This window comes from Syngnathus typhle, linkage group LG7 (genome assembly GCF_033458585.1).
Source record: "Syngnathus typhle isolate RoL2023-S1 ecotype Sweden linkage group LG7, RoL_Styp_1.0, whole genome shotgun sequence".
NCBI lineage: Eukaryota > Metazoa > Chordata > Actinopteri > Syngnathiformes > Syngnathidae > Syngnathus > Syngnathus typhle.
Genome location: NC_083744.1, coordinates 8,757,803 through 8,773,239, shown reverse-complemented (window position 1 = coordinate 8,773,239; position 15,437 = coordinate 8,757,803). Strand labels below are relative to the sequence as shown.

Genomic DNA, 15,437 nt, shown 5'->3' with positions numbered 1-15,437 from the left:
CGGAAAAAAACGGTAAATTGTTTTGTGATGAAAATGCTCAGAAATGCAAAAACTGTCAATTAGATGATAACATGACATCAGGACATGGTAATTCCAATTCCAATCCAGCACCCAAGACTATGAAGACTCCCAAAATTGTTCTTTTGGAGATCTCCGTAGGTAGGAAAGCATCACAGTTGTTAGCGCTGTTTTATTTAGAAGCAAACAATTTCAATGTTAAAATGTGTCAACGTAAAAATGCACGAATGGGTTTGTGCACCCTTTATTTTAGTAACGGTTATAAAATAAAACAAAATAAATAGTTCGTAAGGACTGCCAATACAAATGCTACACATTTAAGTACTTGTTCAGAGCTTTCTAATTCTCTTTCATGCAATCAGGTTCGACAGGGGAAGGTTCTGACTTCCTACATTTATTTTGAAAGTGCAAACAGAACTTGCTCCTGCCACTACTGCTAACTTTGCGGTCCAAGCCGCTGTCGCTCAGCATCAGAGTGCGGATCCGCTTGTGGAAGGGAAGGCGTGTGAAACCGTGGCGTCGTCACACGTTGACTAAACATTGCTGGTGTGCAATATTCCTTCCCTCTCCTTGGCTAACCTCCAGCTGGATAAAGAGCTCCCCGCCTCTCAGCCAACATGGGTTAGACACGCCGCGACCCGCAGAGCGTCCACTTTGTGCACTTGAAGCGAGGATGGGGGCAACCGGACTTGTTTTCGCGCACACATCCTGACAAAGACGGCGGCTGTGAGGAAACACGCATTTTGGGATTTTGCACGCTTTTTTCTTTGAAGTTGTATTGTTGGACCAACATCACGCGTGTGTCCCAGACGAAGAGAAATGTTTGCAGAATTGCTGTGCAGCGCCGTGGCTCTGGTCCTATATGTCAACACTCTGGGAGCAGATTTCTGCTACGATGACAGGTACTTTGCGTGGGCATATGCCACTCATACTATACACTGCCTCTTCTCATTAATCAATTAAATGGGAGGATAGTAAAGTGCATGATGCTGTATATTCTGAATTGCATTCTCCACAAAGCAGAATCCTCCAAAATCCCCGTAGTGGAAATAATCGATCTCTGGCGAAGAAGAAATCATTCTCCAGAACAAGTTGCGTACTGTCCAAATGTGCAATCTGCTAGAACTTTTAAATAAGCCCCATCAACTTAAAATGGACTGGCTTGTCACTCTTCACGGGAAGGGGGGGGGGGGGGGTAAGCACCATTTGATATTTGATGGCTGAGTGAATGTCACTCCTAAAAACACCTTTTTAATTGCTCACATAATGTGATTAATTGTATAAAGGGTTCTTATTAGTTTGATCTAGCACACACGGGACATTAAAGTGAAAACATTCCTGTAAAAATGCTTGTCCAAATGTCTGCTGGGCTTGGCTCCATCTCACCTGCAAAACAGAATCAGTGCTAGAAAATGAGTGGTTGAATGCATTTCAATTGAAAATAGAATGATTACCAAGCATATAAAAGTGAAATTGAAAAAAAAAAGACAAAAGAAAGGAGCAGAAAATGTAATTTAAGGATTGGCCCAGCCACATGGAGACAGAAATGCAGTTCAAAAACTTTGGGGTGACCCAATGAGGAAATGCCCTCACTGTCTGATAGATTTGGAGCACTTTTGCAAGCCAAAATATGTCATGCTGATAGATCACTATCCTAAAACACAGAATGCTTTCATGAACTTAAAAGGTGCTTCAAGTTTTATTTTTAGAATGTAAATCCTTCTATATTCAGCTTCCTATCTCAGTTCACGTTACTACTTGAAAGCTGCATTTTTTAAAATGATGTCGTGTGTTTTTGTATAGTTTTTTTACATATACAAATACTATTTTAGAGGTAAGCTCCCTTTCTTAATCTATTGTACGTACGTGGCTCAGAAAGTTTCAACAACACCCTGTGTATTTGTGACATGTATTCCATGACTATTCCAATACAGCCAGATGACAACGCTCCATGAAATAGGCTGGACATTAACGCCCTCCACATTGACAACTGCCGTGTTTCCTTTTACAACTCTGCTAACTGCTCTGTATGTACAGCGCTTCTTGCTACAAGAAAAAAAAAATAAAAATCCCGAGGCACCTTATTCTGTTTGTGCAGTTTCTCTTTCCCTGTAGTGTGTTTGCATTCTGGACGTTATAGGCGGATCCGGCTGTCCTGTTCAAGACAGATGTTGAATGTCCATGAAGCCGTCAAACAGTGGTAACATAGAGAGAGAGGTGACTACTAGAGAGCTCCAAAAGCTTTCAAAGTTTTAGAGTAAGAGCATGCCAAGTCGTGATTAGTCCGTGGAGAGATGTTATTTATTGCCACCTGAGCTGCGATCCAACCGAGTTGGGGCTTCTGACACAAACCCCGCAATCCCAGCCAAGTATTTTTCAATATTTTATTCAATATGTTCTTACATTTGACAGGTTTTTCTTTGCTTGCTGTCTATCAGCCAGCCAGCACTATCTGTGTTTAAAACAGCACATGTTGCTCTCGGGCTCGTAATTAGCAGCAGTCTCCTGTCCCCTCAGGCTCCGCTGGTGGTGAGAAAGTAGCGAGGGGAGGCATCCGAGTCTGAGATATCTAATTTATCCAAGTAAAAATCCATCCCAGACCCATACGGTGATATAACTTGCTAATGGTGTACGTGTGTGAGGAGAGGCCTGATATGATTTGATAATGTAGCTGTCAACGTGGAGAAGATAGAATTGTACGGCAGGTTGTGCAGATTTTGAATATCACCATTAATATATTTGCACTGAGAAGAATTAAATAGGAATACTTTGATATAGTAATCCTCAATGAAGAACCAGCCAGCACTTACATTGCCTCTGGTCAGTGCACTGGCTTTGCTCAGTTTCTGATTAAAGTACAGGTTGTGTTTTTGTGACTATATTTTTAGCAAATAACACATTATACCTATACAAGACACCTGAGCATTCTGTAATGTCATCAGATTAGCACTGGAATGCAAAATGAGTTTTTGACTTTCGAATTTATTACTCTTTAGTAATGGTAGGATTTAAAGAGAGTGATTCGAACCAAAGTCAATCAGGTTGATTGATTTGAAGGTCGATTGTCAGGGTCGTCATGTCTCGTGGTATGACAGTTGTACGGCACTGTGATGGTTTTATTAGTGAGGTTGGGAAGAACCAGTACTTCCAATTACGCTTGCAATTGGTGGTGCCAACTAACACAGAGCAGCTTTGGACAGTAACCACGCCACTAGTTACTTATTTCGCCATCTGATTCTCTTTTTTTTTTCTCAATGAACTCAGAGTTGCCTCGTGGAGTCCATTTTCAGCATAAATTTTTTATCTGTGGAGTTCTTCTGCTCCACAATGCGTCTTGAAATAGACAAAACCCCCCAAGCACTTGTCTGCATCCTTTGCTGTTGCTTTCTTGGCCCCCCGTGTCACGGCAGTGGTCGGTAACTCTATATGAAGGATGGACTGGTTAGGGTTGTGGTTCTGTTGAGGGCCCAAGGGCGGCAACCCAGCAGTCTGAGCATCTCCTCATTTTTCCGGGTCTGGATTTCGCTCTCTCCCTCTCCTCCCTGTAATTACTGCCGTGCTTGCATCTCTCTCACTCTCTACGTCTTCCTCTCTCACACTCACATGTCTGCTAAGCATCCATCTGAGTAGTCCAAAGCCTTCAGGCCTCTGGCTTCATCAACCAGCGTCTGTCTGCAGATGGTCCAGTGTGGTTTCAGTCCCTTCTGCAGCTGAAAGGCAAGGGTTTGAGGTGAATGAAGAGGAAGCAAAAGATCTGCGGTAGCTTTAATTATTTTCTTGCCAGGATAGAGACATCGCAAGTCTCGGATGTCAGACATGCATGCAGATCTCATGCAGTTGTGATCGCAAATGCATTTTCAATGTAACTGTGACCAATTTCTCGCAAGGAAATCTATTTGAATACAGAAATTAGATGGATAATTGGCTCCGCAACGGCACATGCTATTGTTGTATTCACTTAGACCAGTGTGAACGCGTGGGCAGATCACAGGATTACTTCTGTGTTTGGGCTCAGACGAGGGTAATAGGCCTTACCAAGAGTCAAACGCAGTCAAGAGTTTTTTCCCATGCAAATGTCCTTTCAAATTGCCTTATAAATGCTAAGTACCTCTTGTGTGGTCTAATCATTTCACAGAAATAGTTAATTGTATGATATGATGATACTGCTGGTGTGATCATCTTTCCATACATCAGCCTGGAAAAATTCACTCAGACTATCACCGCAAATAGATTGCAGCTCCGTTTTCCTGAGCTTCGTTTTCCAACCAATTTGTCACTAGGGTAAAAAAAAAAAAGGTTGATTTGAACCCTCTCTGTAAATAGCAGAAAAAAATCAAATTATTTACTTATAACCAGGGGAATTTCCATCCATATATTTGTGGGGTGTTTACCATGACCTATGTTATTGCATTCGGCATGGAGTGGGTTCATAGACGGGTCAATAGGAATGCACTGACAATACAATGGTCCTTTCTTTCTTTTTCATCAGAACATAATTTAGCGGGATGGATAAAAACCTATTTGCATAGGATGAACATCATTGAACCTGGGTACCTTGTGTGCCTGCGTCCTAAAGATACTCCCGACTTCAATTTACCGACATGGCAGTCAGACCACAGTAATGCTTTGGACATGCTCCTCTATATTTTTTTCTCATTAAAATGCCCCACTTTGCCATAATTTAGTAGCGGTTAGGGGATTATGGTTGGGGCCTATTTTCATAAAGTTCATTATAGAAAAACAAAGCTTTTTCCATAAACCTAAAATAGAGTGGATTTGCACAAACGTGTGCATGACTGCACACACCCCTACCAAAATTACATAAGAGCAGTCAGTTTTATGACCTTTCTTGATTGCAATGCTTAACAATAGAAACACATTTGTCCAAAATTTGTGTGAAATATGTGTTTTTGTGATTTGAAAGTAAACAAACTAAAAAGTACTCATATGTGCAAAAGAAGATGCCTTTTAAAGTATTTATTGCAAATACAATTGAGCTCATTGTTGTAGCAAGGAGCAACAAATATAAATGGATGGAAAGATGTTCTGTTAAGAATGAAATCAAATAGGATATGATTAGTTTTACTGTATTTCTACCATCTATCAGCTGCTGTATGAATCACCACAGTCACATCTGAAAACTATTTTGTGACTTAACAGCAAGAGGTTAATGTTTAGCATCAAAATCTTAGTAGCTTTTGACATTCTTAATAACCCTAAACATTTTTGACAAGACACTATGATCTCTTGACACCAGTGTATGCTTGTTTCCTTCAGGTCCAGATGGTGTCTAGACTCTTGAGACATTTATACAGACACAACATGATTTGGACTTACTAATCACATATTGTTGTAAGAACCTGAGGATACCCCATCAAGCCCCCTCTCTTTTTTTTGTTTTCATTTAACCAGAGCAAGTGGCAGTCTGCTGCTGCGTGAAGATAAACATCTCTTGGTGGTTGTAAGGAGTTCTTATGTACTTCAACTGGTTATTTGTGATATACCACATTGGTGGCGCAGGACCTCCTACGTAACTGAAAGCTGCTCATGGGCCGTCGCCAAGCCTGTCGCATCTTCGAATCCCTCGCTGTGCTTAAGCCAAGCCAGAATAAGCTGCATAAATCAGATGCTTTTTAATAACTTGACTGGTGTGCAGCGGGAAGCCTTATGTAGAACTGTGCTGAACGTGCCTGTTGGTGGATTGAAGGATAAAAGATCAACTTGACTGCACGGTGCAACATGTCAGCCCTAGTCCGCTTTGAGTATTCTTGAGTCTCTCTGCCATGTGTTTTAATTAAAAGACAACAGATTATCCCTCCAAGTACATCATGTGGTTGTACAAGTAGAAGCGCACATGTACAGTTTTGCACACAGTGATAATAATCGCCTTAAATGGGAACAAAATGCAACGCTAGACTAGATCATCCAACAAGTAAATCCTTCACATGGTCAGTAGAGCAGAGCGGACATCCATAGCGGCTGCTCAATAAAGTGAGAAAAGCCATCATGCTGCCAAGGAATACAGTGTGTGAAAATGACGGCTCTAATGTGCTCTTAGACCAACAAAATGAGATTAGTGGGATTTAGATCCAATAACGTGGTACATCTGTTGCATCAACGCTGCATTCCCTTAGGGAGCCTTGATTGATAAATACTGTCTCTAGGTTATTCTGCTATCATGAGACCTACAGTGATTTGACTCCTGGGTCCAAATGCTTATTAGGTCTAGACTTGGGTTTGCGTTTCCAATGCTAATGCACGCTGATGGCTTTTAAGCTGTGGCCACTCTCAGGCTTTCGGCCCGCTTCATATTAATAGGATTAACAAGACTGGGGGCGAGTGGGGCACACAGTGTAAGCAGAGATCCCTGAGCTGTCAAAAACCCAAACTTGTTTGCCACCACCAAATCTAAATAAGATGCTATAGATTGGCCCTTTTCTATAAGGAAGCAAGAAGGCTTCAATGATCCTCTCCTTCGTGGTGGCCTACCACTCAAACAAATACCAGTCAGTGGCTTCATTAAGTTGGCCAGTTCAGTTGTGTCGCCTTTGTCTATTGTCAGAGGAAAGGGTTGTGCGTTCCTGTTATTCCCTCAGGAGGACTCAAAGTATGAGCCAATTAAATATTGGTCATTGGACGGAAGCAAGATTTCAAAGTTATCAGTTTGAATGGAACAGAAATGCAATAGCTTTGCGGACTAAATCTTCACCAATTTAATGACCTTGAGATGCATGCTCTGATTTTTTTTTTTTTAACTAGACATAGAGATGTAGTAAAACATTCACTGTTAAGTACGTTAACAAAAGAGTCATTCTTATGTGTATGCCAGCAGTTTATCTTGCTAGTTTGGGTGGCATTCTTTTGTAGCTGCAAAGATGATGCAATTGGCAGGGTAGGTTGCGATATTGGAAATAAGATATCGAGGTTTTGCAAGCTTCAGTTCATTGAGTAAAATGTGTGCAATGAAGGGGTTCGCTCTTGGAATTGTTATGAGAATCACTTATTAAGCTTGATAATGGTCTTTCCTCTTATTCAGACTTTTGATTGCCGCTCCATTAGGCCCGAAATGCGTGAAATATTTAGTACATAATTTTGTTTGTTTGTTGGCCACTAAACCACTGAGCAAACACAAGCCTGAATTGTTGAAAAAAAAAAAAAAAAACATGCAAGACATTTTTTTCGATCTCTGTTCAAATGATTTCTTTTAATTCGAAACCGGTGTTTTTGGTATTGGTGCAACAAAATGTGTGAGAAACAGCCTAAAGTAAAACACCCTCTGGGACTCAACAATAAAATTATTATGAAATGCATCTAACCCAGATTTCTCCTCAGAGGGCTTTTTCCAACATGGACATGCTTGATATAAATTTGTACGTGTATTTATTAGTTACTGCTGATACACAGGCTGCTTTTGACAAACAAGAACTTTGTTTTCCACTGAACACTGAGGACCTATTTTAAATATTTCCATCTTTTAGGATAAATTTGAATTCCTTTCCAGTCGTATAGTTCATATTGTAGCAGATTATTTTGCTTTCAGTTTCTTATCAGCTCTGCTGTAGATAGATTTCGGGCATAAGTTGTCAAGTTCTCATGAAGCAAATGAGTGTAAAATCTCTCCAGATGGTAAATCCACTCCAGTTTGTATTGTATTTCCCACATGTAGCCAAATTTCTCACTCACTCTCTTGCTTGCGCACTGTCATTGGAAATAAAATCACAGAGGAGGCAGATTGATGGATTCTTGATGGTTTACAGGTCTGCTTTCACAGGTTTATTTTGGCTGAGCACTGACCCCAAGAGTCTCCGGCCGTTGTGTTTCTCTTCATCACTGACCTCCGCATGTCAATTTCCCCTGCAGCTATTCCTCCAAGTGAGCACTTCCTCCCGGCTACCGAGATGGATACACACAATTTGTGTGAGTTTATTTAGATTTGACAAGGAACGGCTAACGAGAAAATGACTGTTATTCCTTTACCGGCCCCTTAAGTCTAAGAAGTTAAAGAGAATGGTTCTGACAGAATAATGAGGATTCTCGGATCCCCAAAATAAGTTTCTAATTGGAGGGTTTGCAGGAAAACATGCCTTTGAGAAAGTGATTGTGAGTATGGATGAACCAAAGTTGAAGGGTGCGAGAAGTTGAATTCACATGTGTGGTTGTGGCTGTCGTTTATCTCAACCTACCCCGACTGTGAACTCGCTTCTGCTAAAAGGCTTACACCACCAACCTAAAGTGATGTTCGGAAGGCCTTAAACCTAACCGGTTGCCCCAGGTGGCACCTCTTAAAATATCCAGCATGCACAGTAGACCCATAAGCACATGGTGGAAACATCAGCTTCAGCTTCTGTTTTAATTAGGAAGCAGCTAGAAGACTTGTGGCCTTGGTTTACTTTCAGGCTGCAGTGATCCCGACCCTTACTTTGAGCAGCATCACACACTAGTTACGTTTCTTGCTATCACAAGAATGTTGATCCCAGGACGCTTTTTTGAGTGTTTGTTTTAGTTTAGTGGTCAAGATACGATTCAATTGCTTTTCTTATAAAACAAAGGGATTGGATCGCAAGTAAAGGATTATCACACAGAGAACAATTCATTCAGTTAAACTAGCTTCTAATATCGAGTGGTCATTTGGTCCATTTGCAAATTAAGGCCATAATTTGTTTTGACTGACACCGTTGATGATTCTGTCACACGCCAATTGATGGCGGCAGGTACCTTCTGTGTAGACTCCCTCGAGACACACCTCTCTTGTTTGGAAGTAATAGATCTCCACTGGCATCACATCCTGAATAGAATGTCTTTCAGCTGTTATTATTCATCCTCCTTGAGGCTAACATACATCAGCGGCTGGTCATTGAGGATTTATTGATTTGTTTTCAACCAAATAATAAGCTGCCACATTTTTCCATGTGACAATTGATATGACTTGCCCTTATTACGATTCCCTCTATTTGTTCTTGTCACTGTGATACAGCCTACTAATGAATTCATCCTTTCAATGGTGCGGCAATCTAAATGGGAAGAAAAGTATTCTGAAGGGTATTTTGCAGAAGAGCACATTTGTATTTGTGCATTAGTAGGTGCTATATAAGTGCTTACACAAGGGAATACTATGCAATTTCACCAGATTTTCACAAGTCACTCCAGTCATTAGTATAGGCAGCACTATGTAAGACAGAAGAAGGTAATAAGTGACATGGTTTAAATCATAGTTGGTAGAACCAACAAGACATTCGTATCATACGTGGTGGATCTGCAAATCAATTTACTTCTCACTTTATAATGTTTTAACACGATTTTCATAGATCATGAGGGCAACTTATAATTATTTCTTCAACCATCTCATATCTCACAATTAAATTTGGTTAGAATCTGCCTAGTTCTCGTAAAACGGTCTTACCACCCAAAACAGTTTGATAGGCAAACAAACGCAGCCTCCTGTCTAAACCAGCATTTATTTATTTTTTTAATTGTAAAGCACAAATTTACCAGAACAGGCTACTGCTCTGTATTAATCTTTAACACAATGCTTCTAAGTAACTAAATAATTGTATGTTGTGATCATAGGTCTCCTATAAGAAACCCCACTGTCATGACTACCTTGGTTGCTGGCACACTAGGAGGTTCTCCGTCTCTTTAATGATTGCGAAACGCAATTTTTGTATTGTCCCATGTTTATTTAGCACTTTGAGATTTCTATCGAGTGTAAAGTGCATTACAAATAAAATGTATTATTATTTGACTAATATTTTGTACAACACTAGAATTTGAGTTAGAGTGTAAAAAAAGATGTTGGTGCAGCACCTGAGGTGCCGCAATATGATTGTCTTATTAACAGAGTGGCTGTGTCGGCACTTATAGGAGACTTGTGACCATAACATACAGTTGTTTACAGTTCCCTGGAACATAGTGTGCGAAATAACCTTGTTACTCAATAGTCAGCAAAAGCCTGCTCTGGTAAATTTCCATCACAAACCTTTTCACCCCCATTAGAGTATCCTAATTCACACAGAGCCATCATTCTTTTCAGAGCATTGCATTCTCAACAATGTAAGAAAAAAGTATGATTTCTATATTCATGGGAAATTCAACTGTTCTAATAACCTGCTGGGCAATTGCATTAAATACAGGTAGAATGGAATTATTGGAGGTTTTCTTTTTTAAATAGATCAAACCCTAAATAAACATCAAACTATCATCCAAAACCACATTACTATAAATTCAACATTACCCTTAAAATAAATAGAGCTTAGAGCTAATTAAATGTAAGAATAAATGCACTGGAAGAATGAGGATGATGGTGTGTAGATTGTTGCTTCACAATCTTTAAAATATAAAGTACCGTATTTTCCGCCCTATAAGGCGCACCTAAAAACCTAAAATTTTCTCAAAAACCAACAGTGCGCCTTATAGTCCGGTGCGCCTTATATATGGACCAAATTCCTAAATTCAAACTGGCCCGAAGTATTGTGTCATGAAATCAATCATATGTGGCCCGCTGAAGACTATGAATCATGACTCAAAAAGACTATGGATCATTATTTTATGATTATAAAGTAATTTGTTCCGTCTGAAGTTGAAATAAAAAAGATAAAATGGAGAATGATTTGATTTGGATTAAAAATCTGACATGATGCATTAATGGTGCACCTTATAGTCCGGTGCGCCTTATATAAGGATAAAGTTTTAAAATGGGCCATTCATTGAAGGTGCGCCTTATAGTCCGGTGCGCCTTATAGGCCGGAAAATACGGTACTGCTTTCCTATTAGTGATTGTATTTCTTTGCATTGGACCTCTTTTCTTTTTTTGAATACATATTTTACTGTATATTACAAATGACTCTTTTTGTGTGTTTGATATGTACTGTACCTTACCTGTAGCAGGTAGTAGTACTCGCCGGCAACTTCTACCACTGCCAACAGTCATCCAGGTCATTTTCTGCATCACCCTCTACTTTCACTACTACTTCTGTCCCACCTTATTTTCCTTTCTTACAATTCATCTCCTTTTATCTAAACGGATTGTTCATAATAACCATTAGAAAAGAAAAGGTTGACAATCATGTCTAATCTTGGGTTGTTACCTTTAAAATGGATTAATATAAATAAAATGCCTAGCAGTACATTTAATCCATTGGCACCACCACCATTCTTGACGAGGTGGAACAAGTAAACACTGTTGTATTGTGGACTACATGTTGACAGGATTTATAAGCATAGACGTGCTTGCATTTTAATGAGTAGTGTCAGCCTGGGTTGGAACTGTAGAGCCATTGTGAAGAGTTGCTCATGTGTGATGCTTGTTTGATCAAGACTCATTGTTGCTTGTTCAGTAGATGCCATGCTGGTGTTTCTTCTGTTGTATAAAGGATTTGAATATTTCTTGCATGTGTGATGGATGTATTTGTACTTCATGGTGCTTAGAGAAAGCAAACTTGATTTTGTTGTTTTGTTTGACGTTGAGCTTCCTTTGCAGTCTGAGAGCAATCGCCAATCTAGAAAACAAATCCTGTGCTATAATTGTGCCAACTATCTGTTTTCTGTCAAAACACATACATTGTGTTGCACATAGGGGGGTAACTAAAACTGATTTGTATCTGTAAAATGGTTTTGATTCAACCAAATCGAATCAAATCATTACCTTATCAAATGTACCTTCACTGAATAGTATCACACCCCATATATCATGATACGTATCAAATTGCCTTTTATGAGATGCACACCAGGTGTAAATCCATTTCAATAGAATTTGTTTTGCTGGTGATTTATTTTATCTTTGAATTCAATTAACTTGAATAGTTTGGGCTTTGGGGAGCTTTCAAATGTTGTTTCATATTAATAAATTTGACTCGAGCTACAGCTATACCCTATAGAATTGACTCATGGACCCACTGAATCAAATGTATCGTACCCCTTGTATCGAGATACAGATTAAATAGTCCTTTATTGGAAAGATGCTTATGCCTAGTTGCACAGTTATTAATGTGATTAATCAGCATCTCACAGTTTTAACATTTTAAAAATATGGATGAATGCTGATACTGATTAATCAGTCAAAACATTATTTCAACTGTGAGTATTGGACAATCTCCAAGGACTGTAAAATGACCATACCAACAAGCAGCTAGTAATGTATTTGTTAGCTCGCTCATTGGTGTGATGAAATAAAATGAAATGACATGTGCAGTCCCAAGGCCTTTGTAAGAAAAGGAGGAATGATGACCAATCAATACTCATAGCTATGGGCTATATCATATCACACCACCATGTCTTTTTGTAAATGTCAGTCCAGCCACTCCGTAACAACTGGAATGTGATAACAAACTAGATTTGACATTGTGTCACTTTACTAACCTTTTAATTCCCTCTAATATTGGGACGCAAATTCATACAAAGGTTCTCATTCCTTACGGATGTCACAACAGCAGATTAGAGACATCACAGGATTGTGATTCAATCTTTCCAGATTTTACTTAAACAGTATTAAAGATATCAAGTTTAATGTGCTATTCTGACTGCATATTACATAAATGTTTCAAAAAATATGGACCAAGCTTAGGGCAAACCTAAATAATTTGTTCCTTCTGCATAAATAATACAACCACAGAAGACTAATGGAGTGGCCATGCTGCACAGTAGCCTCTCTAGATGGGGACTCTGACTTTGAAGCATGGCAAAGGATTTCATTAATCTGTTTACATGGACCTAATCCCACCGTGCAGTGCAATATTTGGCAGTGGTGCCTTCAAACTCAGATTCTCTTACCCAAGAAGTGTGGGGGTAGGTCAATTGCCTTTTTCAGGTCATAAAACCCATAGAAAAGTAATTTGGTGGATTCGAGAGATTTCTTTTTTTCTTTTAGGAAGGGCTTGAAAAAGTATTAACACACTTAGCACATCATAAAAATGAATAAGAACACCTTAAGCTTCTTGTAGGTTTTGCTTCTTTTATTAACAGTCCACAAAGCACAGTCTACTTATATTCACCTTTTTAATTTAATCTTGTTTTCTTTTTATCAGTACATTTTAATTGAATTATTAAAAAAAAAAATCAACTGTTTTTGAAGATCCCTTGCACTATACTGTGTTTTTCACCATTTTTTCTTTTACAATGCAGCTTAGAAGGTAGAGCAGGAGTTGGCAAGGTTGCGCAAAATGTATTTACCTTAATTGTTGCAGATATGAGCTCCACTTGCACTGTGGCCCTTCAAAGAATCCTTTCACAAGAAACTCCTGTAGTTGTTCCAGATACTGCATTATCAGTGTGTATTGCAGATGGGCTGTATGCTTGCCATAAATCATGATGTGACTTTGTAAAATCATTGGGTCAATTGTAGACAGAAAAAAAATTAGGAAAGAGTAGAGCAAAGCACTATTAAAACGTTGCAAACATTATACTGGAAGTCAGAGGTGAAGCAATCTCCTGATGATAGTGATAACCTGTAACTTATCTATTTGTAGGTATGTGCAAGAAAACAAAGATAATTTGCACTAAGTCTTTGCAGTATTGATAGGCCGGATTCATAAAATAAACTAGTACCAATCAATTATGTGGGAATTAATTGACCGACTTTTAGGGGGGATTTTAGTGTGTAGTTTAAAAAGTGATTGTTTTTCACTTAAGAAAATTTTCCACAATACACAGGCATCTAGTCTTCCGGGAATGAACCTCCGGTCATTCTGAGTCTCCAAAGGAAGGTATTTTTCAGTTTAGTTCAACTTTTTATACTCATTGCAATGCCTCCAAAAAATTTTTTAACTTGCATCGTCCGGTATATTATCTATTGTTATATTGTTCACGTAGGATTTTACAATCACAGCACAATTAGTCGACTGACTGTCCATTGCCATCCTGACTACTCTAGCAAGGCTGAAAGTGGTGCTAGCAAAAAGTCATAGTCATAAAAAAAGAAATGCATGACTGCACCCCAGAGCCATAAATCGAAGATAAAACTGAAGTATGTCCACTATATTGCCAAAAATCAATCTAAGGTTCCTATGGGTCTTTTGGAAAGAGGCTAAAATAAATCTTTCCTCCCGTTCTTAATTCAGCGGCTTACTCTATTTCAAACAACCCTGTAAATCTTTCTTCTGAGAAAGTCCAACCTCCTCTGAACTTTGCTATCGGGGATCTGACATGCAGGCAGGTTTGTATGATAAAACACACACTACTTTGTTCACAACTGCACACAGCTGTGTTTTACATGACCGCTCCCTATATTTTCTTCTCTTTTAATATGCTCTGCAGTGAGTGCATGGTCTCTTGTGTCATTATTAATCACGCTGGGTGGGCAATTAAGCGCATCTGTGAATGTGAAGGTCTGAATCGGTTCTATATAGAGGACGGCACTCTTATTCTCTACTTGACACTGAATGTTAAAACGCCTATGCAGCTCCACAAGGCCAGATTGGAATAATCATGAGAGATTTTCAAAGTAATAGAGCTCAATGTAATTTTGTGCCATATCTCATATTAATGTTACATGCCCGTGCTTATGGTTCACTCAAATGACAATCATCAAAGTTACTGCTTGGAGGCTAGAGAACTCTTTTCATTATTAATTTTTTTTAGAATATAGTACTGAACCAAAAATTGCTAATTGTCTGTTAATGCTTCGGGAAGCTATTTCCAAATCAAAATGCCAAATGAAATGAGTTGAGGTAAAATAGCAGGGACAATCTCTATATTATATCTGTTTTAATGAGTGATGTTATTACTAACCTGTTGTCATCTTAATATAATATAATATAATATAATATAATATAATATAATATAATATAATATAATATAATATAATATAATATAATATAATATAATATAATATAATATAATATAATATAATATAATATAATATAATATAATATAATATAATCTAATATAATATAATATAATATAATATAATATAGTTTGCATGTTCTCCCCGTGTCCGTGTGGGTTTTCTCCGGGCACTCCGGTTTCCTCCCGCATCCCCAAAAACATGCTTGGTAGGACAATTGAGCGCTCCAAATTGCCCCTAGGTGTGTGTGCGTGTGCGGATGGTTGTTCGTCTCTGTGTGCCCTGCGATTGGCTGGCAACCGGTTCAGGGTGTCCCCTGCCTACTGCCCGATGACAGCTGGGATAGGCTCCAGCAAGCCCGCGACCCCCGTGGGGACTAAGCGGTACAGAAAATGGATGGATGGATAATATAATATAATATAATATAATATAATATAATATAATATAATATAATATAATATAATATAATATAATATAATATAATATAATATAATATAATATAATATAATATAATATAATATTGTGCTATGAATAACAGTTTCCCATGTTCACAATTATAATGCCTCTTAAAATAATCTTGGGTTAATTGAAGAATCTAAATTGCCCACGCAGTGCGCCCTCCATAATTATTGGATAAGATGCA

The 15,437-nt window shown here is 38.6% G+C and overlaps 1 protein-coding gene across 2 annotated transcripts in view; it reads left to right on the top strand.

Annotated features, from left to right (window-relative positions):
* The first annotated feature begins 464 nt into the window (after positions 1-464).
* The window catches only part of tmtc2b (transmembrane O-mannosyltransferase targeting cadherins 2b), a 64,150-nt gene continuing 49,177 nt past the window's right edge, over positions 465-15,437 (top strand). For both annotated transcript variants that reach the window (XM_061283584.1, XM_061283583.1), the window contains exon 1: positions 465-920. Coding sequence is in view for 1 of the 2 variants with exons in the window: in XM_061283583.1 (XP_061139567.1) it covers positions 838-920 (83 nt within the window). In the remaining variant the exon portion in view is untranslated. The remainder of the gene's footprint in view (positions 921-15,437) is intronic.